Source organism: Ochotona princeps, chromosome 25 (genome assembly GCF_030435755.1).
Source record: "Ochotona princeps isolate mOchPri1 chromosome 25, mOchPri1.hap1, whole genome shotgun sequence".
In the NCBI taxonomy this organism is placed as follows: domain Eukaryota; kingdom Metazoa; phylum Chordata; class Mammalia; order Lagomorpha; family Ochotonidae; genus Ochotona; species Ochotona princeps.
The window spans coordinates 3,966,020-3,987,282 of NC_080856.1; the positions used below are offsets into that span (position 1 = coordinate 3,966,020).

At 46.2% G+C, this 21,263-nt stretch overlaps 1 protein-coding gene across 2 annotated transcripts in view; it reads right to left on the reverse strand.

Annotated features, from left to right (window-relative positions):
• Positions 1-21,263, reverse strand: part of CALU (calumenin) — a 30,461-nt gene that overhangs the window by 7,227 nt on the left and 1,971 nt on the right. Inside the window, exons 2-5 of one of the 2 annotated variants that reach the window (XM_058655038.1) lie at positions 11,823-12,055; positions 7,172-7,365; positions 3,230-3,396; positions 2,376-2,436 (exon numbers count right to left, since the gene is read on the reverse strand). In XM_058655038.1, the coding sequence (XP_058511021.1) occupies positions 2,376-2,436; positions 3,230-3,396; positions 7,172-7,365; positions 11,823-12,043 (643 nt within the window). In that variant the 5' untranslated portion in view covers positions 12,044-12,055. Of the gene's footprint in view, positions 1-2,375; positions 2,437-3,229; positions 3,397-6,904; positions 7,099-7,171; positions 7,366-11,822; positions 12,056-21,263 lie in introns of both variants that reach the window. The other variant, XM_004592515.4, reaches the window with a different exon arrangement.

Consider the following 21,263-nt stretch of genomic DNA (forward strand, 5'->3'; position numbering starts at 1 on the left):
TTTACTGTTCTTTTCCTCTTTTCTCTCTTAACATGGCTACAAAGTCAGAAGCCAGGACCTTCTTCCAGGTCTCCACGTGAGCTGCAGGGGCCCACACATGTGCGTTGGATCAGAAGTACAGCAGCCGCGACATGAACCGGAGCCCATATGGGACACCAATGTCAAAGGCGACAGCTTTCCTGCTCCGCCACAACACCAGCCCCTCATTCTACTATTTGAATGTTTATTTATTCCTGGGTTCCCTGCAGTTCTTTACTATGAATTAGCATGCCACACGGGGCACACTATATCTATGTATCTATCCATATGGCCAAATGAGAGCTTAACATGTAGCTGGGTCAAACTGGGATGTGCTCCACTAGCAAAGGCCTAGGTGAGGCGGGCCATGCCAGACTGGGCCTCAGTGCTAGCAGGAACCAGGGAGGGAGGGGGTAAAGCTGGTAAGGGGAATGTGGAGGGCTCCCCTGTTGGAACACCTCATCCACTGGAGAGCATGAGTTGGGATGGGGGCATGGTAGACTGGGCAGGGCTACAACACCTGTGGGCCTCATGCAAGGCATATCGGAGAAGAGCCAGGCTTGGTTGACTGTCCCTACTGGTGCAAACGTGGAGTAGAATGGGTGAGGGTTGGTTGGGCTTTGCTGCAGCATCAGATGGCAGATGCTGGCACCAGTGGCTGGTCTGTCAAGTTAAACTACAGAGCCATCTGGCAAGTGCGTGATCCGGGAGTGGCCTAGGAGGGAAATAGTGGGCTACTCCCTCGTAGGTCACCACTCCCACTAGAGAGCATAAAGACAAGGACAGGGGCAGGGGTGGCTGGACAGAACAGCACCCACCAGCATGTGTCTGGGCTGGATAGTGGAGCTGATTAGGTTGAACTAGGCTTCAATTCCCACTGACATATATGAGAGCTGAATGGGATGTGGAATAGACCAGACTAGTTTGCTGTATATATTGGCAAGCACGGGAACCAGAGCAGGGGGTGGGCCTGGTGGGGGTTACTGTAGGTCACTCTGACTAGGCTGCAGCTCCCACTGGTTTATGTGAGGGCTGAGTGTGTGCTGGGCAGAATCAGGCTGGACTGCAACACCCACTGGTCCCAGTGGAAGACAGGGCTGGAAACAGAACCGACCCAGAAATTGCAACCACCAGCTGACTGGGGCGATGGACAGTGCCGGGCCCTGTACTTGCAAGTACACACAAGAATTGGTTTGAGATCACCTCAGACAAATTTTCTTTTGGGATCTCCCCAATCGAACTGCCGGTCTCAGAACCTATAATCTGCCACGGAGTGCAAGTGCCAGAGCCGAGCCTCCTCAGAGGCTCAGACGGAGCAGTTGAGAGCATAACCAGGTGCACATGGAGGATACGGCAGTCTATTGGAACCTGCAGAGGATACCTGGCACCACAACAGAGGACAGAACAAATCGATCAACTAACCCAGCCAAGTGTTGGCAGTGACAATCTGGGCAAACGGAGACTCTAAGGTGGACTATGTCAATCAGTGGATTCTGCAGCGACTTCATCTTGCTTGGAATGGTGAGACTGGCAGCAGTTCATAACTGTTGAACTATCAAACACCACTTGAACAAGACCCTAGGAGCATGCCCCACATTGGAGACCTGGGATGGGTGGGGTCTGGGAGGGCTTCTCCATTTATCTCCCCCTTTACCCCAGATACAGAAACAAAAAGGTGGAAATAATAGTCTTACCCACTTTCCTGTAGCCCATGAACCTTTGTGCCCAAATTAACTATGTAAAGATTGTCAAAAAATAAAAAACAAAAAATAAAAAACAAACAACGAAAAAACCACACACACACAGAAAAATGAGATGTGCTATGTATGACTATTTAAAAAATCAATAAATTGGGCCCGGCGGTGTGGCCTAGCGGCTAAAGTCCTCGCCTTGAACACCCCGGGATCCCATATGGGTGCCGGTTCTAATCCCGGGGGCTCTACTTCCCATCCAGCTCCCTGCTTGTGGCCTGGGAAAGCAGGAGAGGACGGCCCAAAGCTTTGGGACCCTGCACCCGCATGGGAGACCTGGAGGAGGTTCCGGGTTCCCGGCATCGGATCGGCACGCACTGGCCCGTTGCGCTCACTTGGGGAGTGAAACATCGGATGGAAGACCTTCCTCTCTGTCTCTCCTCCTCTCTGTATATCTGACTTTGTAATAATAATAAATCTTAAAAAAAAATCAATAAATTATGCTGGTAGTGGAAATTATAGCATTTTAATTGGATAGTGCCACTGTGGATACTTTATTATCACACTGGCCTGGCTTAATGATCAGGTAAGAGCTGAACCACAGAACAAATTGCTTCCAAAGGTCTTTTTTTTAGCTTCTTCTAAAAACACTAGAAACAGACTTACCAATATACTCTTCTAGATCAATGAAACCATCAGCATTCTTATCTATATCCTCCATTGTTTCCTAAGCAGGAAAGAACAAAAAGCCATTTTAGTTGGTCTCTGAATGAATCTGCCAAGAGAATACACTATCCTCTCTTATTCTCTCTTTCACACACACCCTGTAGAGTTAAAGCCACGGGAAACTGGTGTTTTCCTAACTGGAAAATGGTCAACAAGTTTCTTCAGGGAGAGTACGGGCAGTGCAGGACGCTGCTGAAGTCCCGGAGATGAGCAATGCCTCAGGCAGCTCCGGACAGCCCGTGCTGTCCCCGGCTGCCTTCTGTGGCAATTCTTTAGCATCACTGTATTACTATTCAGTGAGACCACTCATCAGGAGATATTTTAAAAAACAGGATTCCCCCCTTTATACTTTTTTTTGTCTGATGGAAAGTATTAAACAGAAGGCCTAAGGTACTTAAAAAATGTATGGGGTCCAGCAGGACAGCTCTATAGGTGAATCTTCCACCTCCAAGCATGGCATCCCATTTAAGGGCCAATTCGTGTGCCAGCTGCTACACTTCCTACCTGGCTCCCTGTTTATGGCTTGGGAAAGCAATGGAGATGGCCCAATGCCTTGTGGGAGCCACGTGGGAGACCTGGAAGAAGCTCCTGGCTTCAGACTGGCTCAGCTCTGGCCATTGTGGCCACTTCTGTCTCCATGTAAATCTGCTCTTCCAATAAAAGTAACAAAAAGAAGAAGAAAGGTGGTGGCAGACCCTGTACCAGGAACTGGCCCCGCACTTGTGCATGCACACGGGAGAAGCTGAGGGAGGTGACAATGGCAGCAGAAAGACAGGCTGAGCCCTTTCCCGCACCTGCACCACTATGTCTTTCATGTAGTCATACTCCTCGGGGTGCAGGAAGGCTGTGAATTCCTCCTTCGTGGCAATGAGGTCTCCATCCTTGTCTGCCATTTTAAATCTCCGCTCATCTCTAACCATCATCTGTTTATAGTTAAAACCATCATCAGGGTCTGGGTCATCTAGAAAACAAAAATTCAAGTCAAATCTTAAAGGCTCCTTATACAAACAAAAAAGCCTGGGATGAGGAAATCAATTTCCAAGAAAGAGAAAGCAAGCAAAGAAGAAATAACTCTTGATTATACAGGTAAAATTGTAGCAGTATAAAGACATTTCATCTAGGGTTAAAATCCTGGTAATCAGACCTCAGAATTAGGTCCAGGTTGAGTGTAAATGGTTACCATTCAACATGGAACCCGGGCTCTTGGAAGACATAACCAAACAAGCAATATGTCACTATTATTGGGATGACGCAGCTGACATTTGCAGTTATGTCTGGGATGCAGTGTTGGCCCACAGTCACACCGTCTGGGTTTGAACTCTACTGCTCCCTCACAGTGTGAACGTAGGCAAGTGCGTTAGCTGTCTCCAAGTAAATGGAGATGAAGTGGTACCCGTCCCACAGGGTACCTAGGCATTTCATGAGAAAGTCAGTCTAGGTGGAGTTCTTGGACTAAGGTCTGACATGGCTGGCTTTCAATAAAGCCGTTGCAGCTCTTTTACTTAAACACAGGGCTCCCATCATGAAGCTGAACGCCAAAGGACTTTCAGCCCATTTCCAGGACACTTGGATTCAAGTAAAGGAATGCCAGAACATCACCACTTCGAAAAATCACAGCTGCTGTGTGTGTGCTTGGCCAACCAGGACATCTAAGCCAGGAGCTAGAGGTGCTGTTCACCCTTCCTTTACATGGATGCAATTTCTAGAAAGTACGAACTATTCCAGAGTTACACAAAGCAGAGTACTGCTTGCTTAGGAGAAAAGACATGGGCAGAGTGAGAACTAAAAAGGAACACAAGGACGTCTCGGGGTGAGAAGTCAACCCACTGTCTGACTGACCCCAGAGTTTCACTGGCATATACATTTGTCAGAACTTAACAACTGTGCACTTAAGTACGCCCATTTCACCATAGGTCAATTACACTCTGATAAAGTTAGTTTACGAAAAGAAACATCCTGTTACACTGTGGCAGTGCACAGGCGGCAGCTAGCTAGTGTCATATACAGGACAGAAATTTGGTTTCTTTAGGCTGAAAAAACGTGAAGGCTTTAACTTTACTGCGGAAAAGACAGATAAACATCAAGTTGCTGTGTGAACCAATTCAGACAAATCTGAGAACACTCTGAAAGACAATAAATTTTTATTCTTGTAACATACTGACAAGTTTTGTAAAAAGATCCACAGGGCCTTTTTTAACAATAACACCAATTCTGTTGATCTTTGATATTCTGGTTCAACCTTTCCACACTTGACACACAGAAGAGAACAAGGGCCAGTGTTGTTACAGTGTGTAAAGCTCACCTGCACTGCTGGCATCCAAAATGGATGCCGTTTCATGACCAACATGGTCTAAATGCTTAGGCCCCTGCCACCCACGTGGGAGACCTGGAAGAGGCTTGGGCTCCCTCCTTGCTTCGGCCTGGCCCAGTCCTGGTTGTTGCAACCATCTGGGGAATGAACCAGCAGATGGAAGATCTCCGAGGTTTTTCTCAGTAACTCTGATTTTCAAATAAATAAATGAACACACCTTTAGACGAAACTGTTTTGAGAGGTGATCAGCTCAAAGTTTCATTCTTTATCATTTGTAAAAAAAAAAAAAATTGTCTATTGAATCATCATAGATGTATACTCCAAGCTGTTAGAGACGAATAATTTAAGAACATCACCTTTCTCTGACACAAAGTCATCTCTTCTAATCAAACACAAAGTTTCAGCACCAGTGGTTAACATGACAAAGACAACTCCCACTTTTACACTGGATCCTCACTCACAGCCCTCCTCTTACCCTTGGGGTAGACCATGGCGAGCAGTCCAAGCATGACAGCAATATGGCATGCATGAGGAAGAAACTTTAGGTGACAAACCTCGGGCCTACAGCCTGGCAGGGGCCAGGCCTTGACTAACAGCTGGTGTCTACTTCTGACTGGCCTATGCAGCTCTGGAGAGGCTCCTGGTTTCATTTGGGAACAGGCACGGTGGACCTTGGGATACCATCTTTTATTTGTGGCAGAGAAGAGTGTTAACATTCCTTCGGAGAGTAGTGGATTCATGAAGACACATTTTACTTAAGAGCTAAGATGATTTCTATGTGAACGCAAAAGTGAATCAAACACCAATGAGCAGGCAAACTCCTCGTAACACCCGGAGTGCTGTCAGCCCCGCACGCCTCTGGGGAAAGACACCTTATAAAGGCATAGCTACTCCAGCCAGCACTCCAGCTTATGTATAGTCTCCGGCAGTAGAAATACCCATCACATTGAATCATCTGCCTTGTGAGGCCATGGGCTCTCAACAGATTTTTATGCAAACAATCATCCGGAGTTTTATTCTGGGCAGGGCAGCGGGTGAGTGCTTAAGTCCAAGCTGATTTATTAACACAGCATTTTGTGTGGCTCACCAACAGCCTACCCTCCGCTTTATAATCCCTGCCAAGGAAACTGGGAGAACGTTGAGCAGAGAGCAAAAAGCACCGCCTCCCATCTGCACTGACTTTTCTGTACACATGTTCTTAACAGGGTGCGGGATGTGCTTGATCTTGGCTAAGCGTCGGCGCGGAGACGGTGCCAGCTCAGTCTTGGAAATGAGAACACGCTCGACACAGAAATAAAAGCCTCTTGCCCAGAAATGCATGCAGTTGTGTAACTAACGTAGACAGCTGGCTCGCAGCGGACAGTGACCATTACACTGCTGGCCAGTAGGGGGAACACTTGCTCTCAAATTCCCACCTCTGCCTTCTTGCCTCAAACTGTAGCCATATGCAATGGAGGACTCTCAGTTAAACACCTTAGGGCGGCAACTCGGGAAGACTGCCACTGAATATTCAGCAGAAGCGAAGTGGAACAAGTAATAGAAAATTACTTACAGGTGGCCCCACACACAAATCAACGGAAAGCAGTCAAAATAACATTCATTTGCCTTGAAGCACTTGCAAAGTAGGCTGAAAAACCCATGCGCCAGAGAAAACAAATGGGAAATTTTCATTTCTAAACTTAGTAAGCAGACATACTCAAGTATAGTTAAATTTTTTAATTGAGGAAGCTATTTTGTTTGAATTTTATTTTACCAAGAGAAGACAGTGTATTTTAGCAGATGTCCACTAGTTAGAAAGGAATCTAATTTGGTTTGAATTTCAGGCCCAACATTTTAAAGGGACCATGTCAAGAGACATCTCCAGGTCTCGCTTGGCGTTGCTGAAACAGACACAGTCTCTTCAGTAAAATATACTCTGAATATCATCCAAGAAGGAAATATGACCAAATAGATTTGCAATGCTCAAGTTGTGGAAGACGCCAAACTTCAGAACAAAATCAAACCAGTAATACATAGCACAGAGTTCAAACAGAACCAAAGGGCCATTAGCTCAGGTGGGACGACTTGGGCTAGGCACCATTCTTCCTTTTACTGTGTGACCCATTTGTTTCTTTGACTCAGGACCACGGTCTCCGAGGGCCGACACCTTGCCCCTTACCCAGGTATGTGCCATAGGCCACGTTTCTGTACTCATCCCAGGAGATTAAGCCGTCTTGATTCACATCAAACTCCTGCCACTGGCTTTCAACATTGCCATATATGTATTTCTTCTGGGCGTGCTTAATCCAGGCTTTCAGCTCCCCCTCCGTCACAAACCCATCTTTATCCGCGTCTATTTTATCTACAATCACTCTACAAGACAAAACAGTGACGTTTCAAGGTGCCGGCTCCACAAGGCTTTTTCCCCCAGACGGTAGGGACCTACCTAGGACGTAGCCGTAGGTGGCATTTTTATACTCCTCCCAGGAAACGAGGCCGTCCTCATTGAGGTCATGCCCCTTCCACTGTCGCTCTACATCCTCGTAAATCCAGCGCTTTTGTGCAAACTTAATCCAGTCTTTGAGCTCATCCACAGTGACAAACCCGTCCTTGTCGCCATCTATTTTACTTACAATCTTTCTGTAGAAAATGCAGAGAAATCCAGCAAGAGGTTAAAAGGACACCAGGCCGTGGACACGGCCAGCTTGCGTGCTGTGACCACAGGTGTCACTCAAGGCTAATGCATGGAAAAGTCTCCAAAACCAGTTACACAGGCACGCTTAGTTTCCCTCAGAAGGGACTCATTTCTGATCATAATAAGCCATTCAGGGTAAATGCTGCTATTTTATTTATTTTTTTTTTTACAGTCCATGGCTGTTGCACTTACACCCCAAAGCCAAACCACTCCGTCAGCACTCAGGAGCAAATGCCTATGCCTGTTTGGGTTCTCCATCCTCACTGCTTTGAGGAGACCGAGAGAACCTTCATTTCTTGGCCACAACCACTGATAATGGTTTACTACAAATGCAAAATATTCCAAGAATTTAGTCCCTCTTAAAAAAAGCTAACACTTTCATTCAACATAAAGATACATAATTTTTAGATACAGGTGCACACAGGGGATGCTTATCTAAAAAAAGGGCAGCAGCTCTTGTTATGCTGAATTGGACTTTGACATGTCATCAGGAAAACAGAACTCTGGCATGCAGATCCATGGTGAGGATGTTAATAAGGTGATAGGGTTAGTGTGCAGATTACAAAGCAAAACACCAAAATTGGTCAATGATCATACCATCTTTCCGACTGGCCATCTGAACTGAAAAGTGTTAAACTATGGGCATGACAGGTAAACTCTGTTTTAAAGATTCAACCACCTACTTACAGAGACCGAGGCAACTTAGGTAAAGCTACTCATGAAAGCAGCCCAGCATGGAGCACGAACTTCCAGCATGAAGAAGGCAGTGTGGGAAAACAGTTAAGGCTACTGGGATGCTCCCTTCCCAACACATCTGGGAGGCAGCAAGTGATGGTCCCAGAAAGTAGCTGGGCTCCTCCCATCCACATGAGAGATGTGAACGCAGCCCCTGGCTTCAGCTAGGCCCAGCTCTGGTGGTTGTGGGCATTTAGTGGATAAAACAGCACACAATAGCTCTCTGTCGTTTGCCCCTCAAATAAATTAAAAGGCAGGACTTGGCACTATGGCATAGTGAGCTGCCACCAGTAGTGAAGGCAGCCCATATGGGTGGCAGTTCAAATCCGGCTGTTCCACTTATGATCCAGCTCCTTGCTAATGCGCCTGCGAAAGCAGCAGAAGTCAGCCCAAGTCCTTGGGAGCCCGCAACACATAGGAGATCCAAAAAAGGCTCCTGGCTTCTGCCTGGCTCAGCCTCAGCCGTTGTAGCCATTTGAGGAGTAAAGATCTCACTTTCTCTGTAGTTTTGTCCTCTTTCAAATAAATAAATATATTTTTAAAAAGATTTATTTATTTTGGGCCTGGCACGATAGTGTAATGGCTCAGTGGCTAAACCTTTGCCTTTGCATGCACTGGGATCCCATACAGGTGCTGGTTCATGTTCCAGCTTGTGGCGTGGGAAAGCAGAGGAGGACTGCACATAAGTGGGAGACCCAGAAGAGGTTCCAGACCCCTGGCTTTGGATCGGCACAGTTCTGGTCGCTGCGGCCAATTATTAGAGTGTAAACCCGTGGACAGAAGATCTTTGCCTCTCCTTCTCTGTAAATCTGCCTTTCCAATAAAAATAAAACAATCTTAAAGCAAAACACACCTTCTCTCTATATGGACATAAGGGCAAAACTGTTTTTGTAACTTAAAGACTGTAGAATTTCAACAATATTAAGCTATACCAGTATTGAAACTTCTCTACTGATCTACAATGGTCCAGTGTGCTGAAACAGCACCACCTCACTGTTCCACTAAGGAAAAAAAGGACAACGTAGAAAAGCCCCTCCCAACCCCAAAAGATATTTTTAAGTTACTATAAATAATCTGAAGAGAGGGATTACCCAGATAAAAATGGCACATGATTGCTCAAGATGAGCTTTTCTTAATGAAGCTGGCTGGACAGAATCTTCAAATGATTCAATCCTGCAGTTGGCTACCTTTTTTTTTGAAAAGAGACAGAGTGAATATTTTTGACGTTGTGTCTCAAACAATCTGCCATATTCATGCACATACAAAAATATTGCAATCCTCTAAAAATGTAAAAGGCAGCCTGTAGGCAGCTGCAAAGTGCATTGCAAGCAGGCACACAGCTGGGTATGCCCCATTTCAGGCTTGACATTCTAACTTGGATTTTTAATACTCTGAACAAATTTATGACACTAATGGTGTTAACAAATAGTTCTGTGACAATAGACAACCCCATGGATGTAGTTATGATGACACTAGACAAATACTGATTCCAGAACAAACACAGTGCATTTAATGGCCTTCAGGGTACTTTCCTGAAGAGGTAGCATACGAATCTACAGCTCAAATAACAAAGTAATCTTTTGGTTCCTTTAAGAACTTGAGGGTGGGGTGGGTGGGTGCATAGCGCCACACTGCAGCAGTGCAGTAAGGGAGTCATGACTGCCAGTTCTAGTTCCAGCTGCTCTGCTTCTGCTTCAGATTCCTGCTAACGCACCTAGGAGACAGCATGTGATGGCCAGGTACTCGGATCCATGCCATCTGTGGGAAGACCTGGGTGGAATTCTGGGCTCCTGGCTTTAGCCTGCCCTGCCCTTGCCCCTGCCCCTGCCCCTGCTGTTGGGAGTCACTGAATGGAAGATTTCTCTCTGCCTTCTAAGTAAACAAATAAATCTGGGTCAATAAGGGGACTCAAAAGGGTACATAATATTAATAATTTCAACACACAAAGGTTTCTATAGTAGTATGTGTGCATTTTCTAAGAAAGAGACATTAGTTTCCATTAAAGTGTCTGTAATTCCACAAAAGGATAAGGAGCCACTTTCACCCATTTCTAGAGCAAATGCAAAGGTAAGAACTTCAAGTAGTTCAAAACCAGTAGTGAGCCTTTGTAACTATGATTTCTCTCTTGATAATCACTTGCCTTACACAGACAAATGAAACAAAGGGGCAATGTTATTCCTAATTTCTAGTGTGCAATCATCTACCAAAATGGCATCTACATATGCCACAGAAAATAAGCCAAAAAAAAAAAAAAATTTTAACCTGGGCTTTTGTTTTCAATGGTATATCTGTGCCTAGGGTTAGTGCCAAAATTTAGAAGCAAGACTTATCCAGTCAACCGGACTTTATCGTCTCAGTCTAACAGAACACTGCAGCTGCTGATGTGTTCAATCTCTGATAATACTCACTTTATGATGTAAAAGTCTTTTTCCCTACTGAAAACGGGGCCAGCAGCTCTTCTGTTACCTGACAAAAGCCAGAACAGCCTCAGTCAAGTACACCAAGCTAAGGGCCCTTTCTGTGGAGCAAGTCGGGAAGAGATGTGTGCAGGCTGAACAGGGGAGGGATACACGTACTACTGATAGGTGTGACATTACAACTGGGATCATCTTTGTGCAGCTCCATTTTTAGTCTGGAATGTTAGTGCAGTTATGGGATTAATACAAAGTGAGCACAATCTCTCCGCGCTGGAAAAGCAACTCGCAGTGGGAGGCGGCGGATGTATGCTTCCCACATCTACTCCCAAATGTTTTGGGAAGATTGGTCATTCTACGCAGCAAAATCTTTTGATTACTTCTGCCAGTGCTGAGGGATAAAATACTGCATTTTTTGGTAAGCAGATAATCAAGTGAAAGACTAAATTTATTCTTTTATTCTGTGGTATTTTCAAAAGCAAACCTACAATAACATTTTATAGAGCTACCCATGCTGGTAAAACATTTTTTTGGAAAGCACTGTCTACAACTTTCACACACACCTGCTGGATACAGATCAGAAAGCCGTCCCAGCACGCTTGTTGAGGAGAAAACCTGCATCTTTTTAAAAAGCAAGGCTCTGGGAGAACCAAGAGGTCTCAGAACTCCAGGTAGAAACGGTCCACTGGAACCCTGGCACTGAACTCCTAGGGAGGGTTGCCTGTTGAGAGAGCCAGAGAGCCCAGGAGCCCAAGCATGGCCAGGCACCATGGTGACACCAGGATCACTAATCACGCTCAGTCGGTTGGGGTTTTGTTTTTTTAATTAAGCAAATATCTGAGACTGAAGGACATCCTTGGAAATCACAAACTTTACAGAAAATACTCCAGGGGTCCAATGTGTAGTTTATTAGCCACTCTAAGATGTGGGTTGGGCAACTGTGAACAAATGGTCCAGATTAAAACAAAAAACCAAACCACCAGCAGAGGTCCCCACGTATGTTCTTCCAGGACCAGCAGGATGCAGCAGGAGCCCTCAGCACATCTGACGCAAAACGATTTTGCTTTGTAGAATGTGATCCCACTCCATGGAGAAACTTAGGCAAGCAGGCACTAATTCTATTTCAGGAGCAGCAATTGTGTGGTTAGCTTCAGAAGATGTAGCTCAACACAGCTTTACTGGTGCCATAAATGGGGAGAGGACATACAAAGCACGGCATTACCCTAATTAGCCCCCAAGAGAAGGCACCTTACCCTAGCCTCTCCTTGCTCTCTTCCGGTGTCAGCTGGTCAAAGGTCTTTGCTTCCTCAGCACCCAGGAAGGCATCATGATCGTAATCAAAGCTCTCAGTGTCGTCGTGAACTTTGTCGCTAAGCTGAGGCTCATGATGCACGCGGTCCTTCTTCTCTGTGGGCTTGCTCAAGGCCAAGGCTGTGCACAGGGACAGGCACACAAGAAGCTGACGCAGCTCCATGACAACCAGATCCTAAAAAAAATGAAAGGCAGTTAATCCAGAGACAGTACGGGTCATGACAAACAAGAAAGCAGCGCCCTAGTAACATTACTAATGACACACCAATCTATGCAAGTCACTTACACTATCCCAAATATCACTGCTTCCTCCATAAAATAAATGCAATGGATTATCAGACCTTCCATGCTGGGAGAGGTGCACCGGTTTTCTTCATCTAACTGTAGGTTGAGAAGAAGACTACCAAATCATAATTTTAATCCTTCTCCAAGTTCACAAGCATTAATAAAAGCAGAAGAATCAAGATTTAACTTCTCACTTAATCTCTTACTTGCATGTCTTCAAACCTGGTGGGTTATTAAAATCACTCCTAAAGCTTCCTCAATTTATTTAAAATCTGTGAAGTTGATTTCAATTACATGTAGTTTTTTTTTTTTAAATTTTTTTAAGATTTATTTTATTTTCATTACAAAGTCAGATATACTGAGAGGAGGATAGATAGAGAGGAAGTGGAGCTGCCGGGATTAGAACCAGCGGCCATATGGGATCAAGGCGAGGACCTTAGCCACTAGGCCACGCTGCCAAGCCCAATTACATGTAGTTTTAAATAACTGATTTGGCCCTGCTAAGCTAGTAATAGCCCAAAACCTGAAATGCAATAAATCCATAGCAGGCTGCTTATACACACACACACACTTAGTTTTATTTATTTGAAAGGCAGCGCTTTGGGGGAGAGGAAGGGAAAGGAGAGGGGTTCGAGCAATACTAAGATCCACTTTTCACCTGTTGGTTCATTCCCCAAAAGGCAACAAAAGCAGGGGATGCTGGCAATGCAGGTGTTGCTGTAACCTGCCATCCTACAACACCAGGCCCCAGCAAGCTGATTTTTAAAAAGATTTACTTATTGTTATTTGAAAAGCATATTTATAGAAAGGAGAAAGTCTTCCACCTGCTGGCTCACTTCTCAAATAGCAACAAAGGCCAGAGCTGAACTGATAATGAAGCCAAGAGCCTGAACCTTACAGGTGTCCCGCACGGGTGTGGGTCCCAAGGCTCTGACCACAGGCAGGAAAGTGCAGCAGCTGGGACGCTAGTGCTTGCAGGTGGAGGATTAGCAGTGGAGCCATCATGCTGGCCCCTAGCAAGCCGATCTTTAAGTTGGTAACTCTGTGCTCCACGAGTGAGCTTATAAGGATTCAACGGCCCTTAGCAGCAAGGTTCCCAGGATCACCAGTTTAGGAACCAATCAACTACTCAGTAGTTCCCCTAGTCTACTCAACCCTGAGCTGTCCTTACCCATCCAGGCATACAAAACTGGAGTCGAAATTTTCAGGCCCTACCTGCTTTTGGGGGCGGAGAGCAGAGATTCCCTGAGTGCAAAACTTCAAACCAAGTGAAGGTTCTATGTAGGCTAAAGCAATCAATCTGTCACCACACAATAGTATCCTTTCCATTTCAGTGTGACTTACCACATCTCTCTCTCATCTCTCCTTATGCCTAAACCCTACTACCTTGGGATTTTGACTGTGACCTTATCTGGTATGAGGTCTTTGAGGATGCAATCAAGCCAAATTGAGGCCATGCTGGATTAGGGTGGGCCCTGATGCAGTGACTTGTATCTCATAAAAAGAAATGTGGACTCAGACACAGGGTGCAGAATGCCTTCCCAGGCATCAGGGAACCCCAGGGAGTGCAGGCAGGAAGAGACAGGTGGATTTTTTCAGGACCATCCGAGAGCACGGTCTTGCGGTCACCTTGTTTGCAAATCTTTAACCTCCAGACCTATGAGAATACATCTACCTCCTCCTTTTTTTTTTCTTTTTTCCCTAAAGATTTAGTTTTTGGGTACAGCACAGTAGCTAAAGTCCTTACCTTGCACGCACCAGGATCCCATATGGGCACCAGTTCGTATCCCAGTGGCCCACCTTTCCATGCAGCTACCTGCTCATGACCTGGGAAAGCAGTCGAGGATGGACCAAAGCCTTGGGACCCTGCACCAGCCGCAGGTTTCAATTTCCGTAGCATGTCTCTAGCAGAAGTAGCTAATCTAGATCATATATGCAAATAATCACAAATGTAACAAAATTCATTTAGCCGAGCTTGTAACTCCAAGCATCTGTACCCAGACTGCACCTTAGAATCATCCGAGACTCCTGAATTCCTCCTCTAATCAAACAAAAATACCTGGGATGTAGCCTGGCTTGTGGTGCAGCATGAGGCACTATCACGTGCAATGACATGGTACCCCATATCAGAATACCCCCCTAGTTCTAGCTGTTCTGCTCCCACCCAGTTCCCTGTTGATGCACCTGAGAACACAGTGCAAGATGGCCTAGGTGCTTGGGCCCCTGGCACACGGGTACAAGATGGAGTTCTAGGCTCCTGGCTTTAGTCTGGCAGACGTTTGGGGAGTTACCCAACACAGACAGTATCTGCTCTCTGGCCCCCTCAGTCTTTCAGATGCCATGGGGGGCAAAGCCTGGCCATTAGGATTTTTTGAAGGCTGCTTTGCTGCAGCCACACTGAGCACTACTCTAACAAACTTTCAAACTACCACAGTAAATCTGACCTTAAAGAATATTTAAAATGCAGAAACTGCAGGTCTGGCATGATAGCCTAGTAGCTAAAGTCCTCACCTTGCATGCTCAGGGAACCCACATGGTTGCTGGTTTGTTTCCCAGCTGCTCCACTTCCCATTCAGCTCCCTGCTTGTGGCCTGGGAAAGCAGCAGAGGACGGCCCAAAGCCTTGGGACCCTGCACCCGCGTGGGAGACCCAGACGAAACTCCTGGCTTCAGATCAGCTCAGCTCCAGCTGTGGCAGCCACTTGGGGGAGTGAACCAGCAGACAGAATATCTGTCTCCCCTTCTCTGTATATCTATCTGCCTTTCTAATAAAAATAAATCAATCTTAAAAGAAAAAACAAAACAGTGCATATATTAAATCCTGCCTGAAAGTTTTGGGAACTAGATAGAAGAAAGGAAGTGAACTGTACTGGGGTAAGGAAGCTATAATGTCAGACATATTACATGTCTTTCAATCTACCTTCTTTCTTACCTCAAATTAGTAGCTAAGTGAAGCTCCACTGTATTAGCTGGGGTTTGCAGAGCCCTTCGGCTTCCGTAAACTAACAGCATAGCATAGCATAGCTTACCAATGGTGGGAAGTTTACACGAAGATTTCTTCAAAATAAAGAATGGTGAAAAACATCCCCTAGAACCAAGCAGTCAAAATGTACTAGTTCAGGGTGGCACTGTGGCTTAGAATGTTAATTCTCCACCTGCCGTGTTGGCATCCCATTTGGATGCTGGCTCATATTCCAGCTACTCCACTTCCATTTCAGCTCTGTACTTATGACCTGGGAAAGCAGTGGGGGGATGCCCCAGGTCCTTGGGCCCCTGTACCCACACGGGAGACCTGCAAAGATGCTCCTGGCTCCTAGTTTGAATAAGCCAGATGCGGCTACAGCAGCCATCTGGGGAATGAACAGTGTAGTGGATGAAGACCTCTTTCACTGTAAAATCTGCCTTTCAAAGAAAAAGAAACCTTTTTGGGGGTTGGGGGGAGGGGGATGTGACTGCACCAGGGGTCCTAGCTGTTGGACTGGACAGGTGACAGCGAGACCCTGCACTGCCAGTGCAGGGATGTGGTGATGGCCCTGTGGGACCCAAGCAAGATGAGATGGAGGTCTTGGTTCTGGTCTTGCAGCACTTCCTGCCCATGCTGCAGACTGTGGCCCAGAACAAGGAGCAGGGGCCTCTGAGGATTACACTGCAGCCCCTGGGTGTCTGATGGAGAGGACAACGGCCCTGTCATGGGTGCTGAAATCATCCTGTCCTTGTCACACTGGGGGAGGAGATGACAGAGGAAGCAGAGATCTGATGGCAGGACAGGAGAACAGCAGTTCTATCAAACACGAAGAGCTTGTCCGTGCGCTGCTGACCAGCCGAGAACAGTGCCAGTACCCCAGAGCGCGTGCCTTTCCCGCTGAGGCAGCGTGGCACCCTTGATGGGCCTGGCACCTTCCTGAACTCCTCTCTGCAGACACCTGTCGCCAGCAGTGACTAAACAACAACGCTCATACGTTCCTTAAAAAGTAATTCCTTATATAAAACTTTAGAAATAAAAACAGGATTATCCTGTGATCCTCTATGACATATCCCAGCAACATGTACAAAGTTGCAAGCTTACAGGAGAGTCACTTGGAGATTTTCCTTGTGACTAAGGCAAAGAGACAGAGATCAACCCTCCTGCTAGCTCGCGCCCCAACTGCACAAAACAGCCCAGACTGAAGTCAGGAGCCCAGAAGTCCATCCGGTCTGTTGAGCGGGCAGCTGAGCTCTCACCTGCTGTGCCCCAGGGGACGCCTCAGTAAGCAGGACCAACAGTGCAACAGCAGGAATCCAACTGGCTCTAATACCAGATGCAGGCAGGATGCATGCCCACACTCACACTTAGAATCATTTCATAAAGTCAGTTACATCCTCAGAGCAAAATGCAATACCCCATCACCTCCTGCAAAGCCCCCCAACACCAGCAATGCCTAAAAAGGATACTCTACATACAAAGTACCTTTCTAACAGATCGATTTGCTTTGTGATATACAGAGAAAATTACATTTATCTTTGAGGTTTAACATCTTGAAACAAGGACACAGAAAGAATCCCAGAGAGGATTAAAAGCCAAAGTCTACCTTTATCAGGCACTCATCTTTCTTCCTCCTCACCCTCTCTTTTTGCAAAAATTTACTGTTTTTGAAAGGGATAGTCGAGAGAGAGAGAGAGAGAGAGAGAGAGAGAGAGAGAGAGAGAGAGAGAAGAGAAGAGAAGAGATATCTTCCACCCTGAGCGCAACATATGGGGCCAGACTAAAGCCAGGAGCTTCAAATGCCTGTGCCACAACTTTCTCTTCCCCAGTGCATTAGTAGGCAGCTGGACTGGCTGCGGGCACTCAAGCAACAGCTCTGTCCACTGTGCCACAATGACTGTCTCTACTTCCCCCGTCAAACTTCCAATCGCTCCTCTACAGGCTCCTCTGTCCTGCCCATCTCCTTCTTAGGTCTCTACCAGCCCAGATCTGCCTCCAAACTGCACTATTTCTTCAAACATTTCTCCACTGTTGCCTTGGCCTGTCACCCTGAAACATGGCATTCTCTCTCACCACTGATTGAAAATAACTGTGAGAGGGCTTTGTGGCACTGTGCTTTGGGCAGCTGCTTGTACCTGCACCCCAGATCAGAGTACAGAGTGACAGCTCCTCCTCTTCTAATCCAGTTTCCTGCTGATCGGCCAAGGAGGCAGCCGATGACGGCTCCAACAGCTGAGTCCCTGCCAACCATATGGGAAGCTTAAAGAGAATTCCCGGCCCTTGTCTTTGGTTTAACTCAGTTTTGGTTGTTGCAGGCATGTGAGGAGTGAGCCAGCAGATGGAATTTCCTCTCCTGTCACTCTGCCTTTAAAATAAAGAAAACTTTAGTTTTATTAAAATAAAAATACCCATAAAAGCCAAAGGCATTTGATGGACAAAGCCAGTGGTCCTATTGAGTTTTCTTCTCTCTGCAGCGACAATGAAAAATATGCACTTTATACAACCTCTATTTAGGCCCGATGCTGAAGGATGGCGGGTTAACCCACTGCCTGCAATGCTAGCACACCATAAGGGCACAGGTTCAAGCCCTGTTTGCTCCTGATCCAGTTCCCTGTCAATGTGCCTGGGAAAGCAGGAGGATGACCCAAGTCTAGGGCCCTACAACCACAGGGGGGGCCTGGATGGAGAGAGATCCTGGCTCCTGGCTTCAGTTCGGCCCAGACCCAACTATCATAGCCATTAGGGGAGCAAACCCCTGGATGGAAGACATTGCTCTGTCTTGCTGTGTCCCTCTCTCTGTAACTCTTTCAAAAAAAAAAAAAAAAAAAAAAAAGCCCTCTATTAAACAAATGCTCTTTGTGCCACACATAACAAGTTCTTTTACAAACTTTAACAAAAAGACTCGTTTTATGAAGACACTAAAAGACTCCAAACCAACTGTTCAAGACTTCTGTAAATCCATATGCACATAAAGTAGAAACAAAGTTGGAGCAGGAACAAAGGATATTCCCCTAAGATAAAGGATATTTTATGTGTGAAAAGTGAAAACAGTATAACACAACTTTTTATCCAAGACAGTTGAAGAACTAAATTAGCACAGTTCATTTCTGAAACATCTTTTTCATTTCACCCAAAATGATAGAAAACTAAATGACCCTTTTCATTTGCCTCACTATTCAACACAACCACACATCAACAGCTAACAAACATAATCACAAAAGCTACAGGAGCCGTAGCTATTTGCCCGGGCAGAGAAGAAGCCAGTCAGAAAACCCAGTGCCATTATCAGAGCAGCTGGCCTCAACCTCGGTGCCGAAGCCGCACTGCAGCTCGCCGTGAAGGCACGCTGGGAGGCAGCAGTGACGGCTCATGCAGACGGCTGCCGCCCCAGCGCAGGACCCACACTGTGTACCCTCAGCCTCCTAGGCTGCTCCCCACCACTGCAGGCATGTAGGGAGTCAGTTAGGGGATCACAGGAGCTTCATCTGAAATCTACATGCATGGCAGGAGCTGCTTGGCAAGTACACAAACTGGTACCTAAATAGGATGCCAGCATTGTAGGCAGTGGCAGATTTACCCAACCCACCACCAGGTTGGGCCCTACATTTTTAAAAATCAAGATGTTTGAAAGGCAGGGTAATATTTTCCATTGATTGGTTCACTACCCAAATCCCTGTGGACCCGGGCCAGACAAAGCAAGGAGCCAGGAGGACTCAAGTCCCAGGCCATCTTTCATTCCTTTCCCAGGTATGTTAACAGGGAGCTAGACCCGAAGCAAAGTAGTCACAACTCAGACTGGCCAGTGTTACGGGCAATGGCTTAACTTGCTACACCCGTAACACCAGTCCCTCTTACATCAAGGAGGGGGAAAAAAATCCAGACCCGCACTGCCTAGCACAGTGGCTACTGGCACATGTGTCTACTGAGCACTTGAAAATGTGGTTATTTTTGGCCCAGTGCGATAGCCTAGTGGCTAAAGTCCTCACCTTGCACATGCCAGGATCCCATACGGGCACTGGTTCTAATTCCGGCAGTCCTGTTTCCCATCCAGCTCTCTGCTTCTGGCCTGGGAAAGCATTCAAGGACAGGCCAAAGCCTTGAGACCCTGCACCCACGTGGGAGACCTGGAAGAGGCTCCGGGCTCCTGGCTTCGGACTGGCATAGCTGCTGCTGTAGCAGCCACTTGGGAAGTGAATCAACAGAAGATCTTTCTCTCTGTATATCTGCCTTTCCAATAAAAAAAAAATCTTTAACAAAATTAAATAAAACAGAGGAGCTGTCTTATAAAACATGAATCTCAACCATTGGGTTCACCTGGATATACACATTCATTGTATTGTGTGCAATGCTGTTTAATAAAAAGCAGGCGGGGTGGGCATTAAAAAAATGTGGTTATTCTGACTTCAGGTGTGGCACGTGTGTAGCATTTTATATAGAAAAAATGGCATTTTGTAACGTGTTGCATTAAATAAAGCACATCATTAACTTGTTTCACATTTTCATTTGTGTTATATGTGGGTCATATTCTATTTCTACTGGACTGCATCACATTTGGCATAAATTCAAGGACTGGGACAGAAAAGACAACGAGCACACCATCTTGCTGCATGTCACCAATAACATTACCTTCTATGGAATCACCTTCATACACAGCCTGAGTGAGTGAGAAGGAGGAAAGACTAGGGGGTGGGAGTTCAACAGTGACTTCTTCTAGCACTCAGACTCACTTGAAAACTCTAACTTACCATTCACTGCCACTTGCCTGGTCTTTCCTGCAACTTCTGATAAAAACCCACTGATCACAGAACATCTAAAGTAAATCGCTTCAGAGAAATTTAGATGTAATATTTCCAAGAATATTAATGTTCAGTGATGCCACAATTACTCTGCTTGACCAAAGATGCATTGCTCAACAAATGGGAGAAGAGGGCGTGGTGATGGTGATAAATTCCCGTTCTCTGAGCTGGCCACTCCAGGAGAGCCATTCTTCCCGCAGCAGCATCTCACTGCTTCCCAGCGTCCTCCGCCTGGGGCACGCAGGCAGAGCCGGGCAGCACTTCATCCATAAGGCCCAGCTTACCGAATCCAGAAACTACATCCATCTTATTCTCCACCTGACGTTTCACTTGCCAGCGTTAGTACAAGTATCACCAATGGACTGCCAATAAAGTAACGGCGTCCTTCCTGATGTGATGAAAGTCACACTGACAGACATCAATGCCGCTCTAGTGGCGAAGTGAATTCACATCAGTTCCTTAGCAAATGTCCATTATCTGTGATGGTGTATGTTGGCAAGTTAGCTGAGTATAAAACAGTACAAATTTGTGATGAAAAGCTCTGGGAATGGAAGTATGACTCGTGTCTCATCATTTCTACGACCAAGCCACCTCCAGCAAGATCTGCTTTTGTTTCTGGCTGCAGAACCAAAAACCACTGTTGTGCACATACAACTAATTGTCACAGGAGTGCTATGCTAAACATAGGGTCAAGAGCTTTGGTTATGGTTTCTAACTGTAATGTTGCTGGCCATGTGTAATATATTTGAGATGCTTGAGAATTTGGTAATTATTTTAGTTCAACTCTCCTTCAGTGCCAAAGAGTCTAGATGAAAAAAAAGTTACTATGGTCACTCATATTGGCAGTTATCTGTACTGTTTCTTTAAACTTTAGGCAACTTGTCTGTGCTGCTCCATGCAATAACCATGTTTTTCTTTCTTTTTTTTTTTAAGAGGCAGTGAGAGAAAAGAGATGCCACCCACTGCTTCAGTCCCCAAAGGCCGGCAGCCTAAGGGAAGCCAGGAATTCAATCCAGATCTCCCACAAGGCTAGCAGGAGCCACCACTGCCTCTCAGGGTCCTCACTGGCAGGCAGTCAGGTTCGGAGTCAGGGCCAGCCAGGCCTCACACCCAGGCTCCTGAGGCAAGATCCCCCTGTCCTAACACACCTACAAGATACTTTTACTGTCTTTTCAGCTACTTGCTACATTTCTGAGAGAACTGCTATGATCACCTAAATTATTCACCCTCTACAGTCCCCAGTGCACTGTCTCCCACTCCAAGTGACTGAACCGTGTGGTACCCGCGGTAAGGAGCAGCCTGCCTGTGCTCCCCACCCCCTACTTCCGTCTACCAGATCTG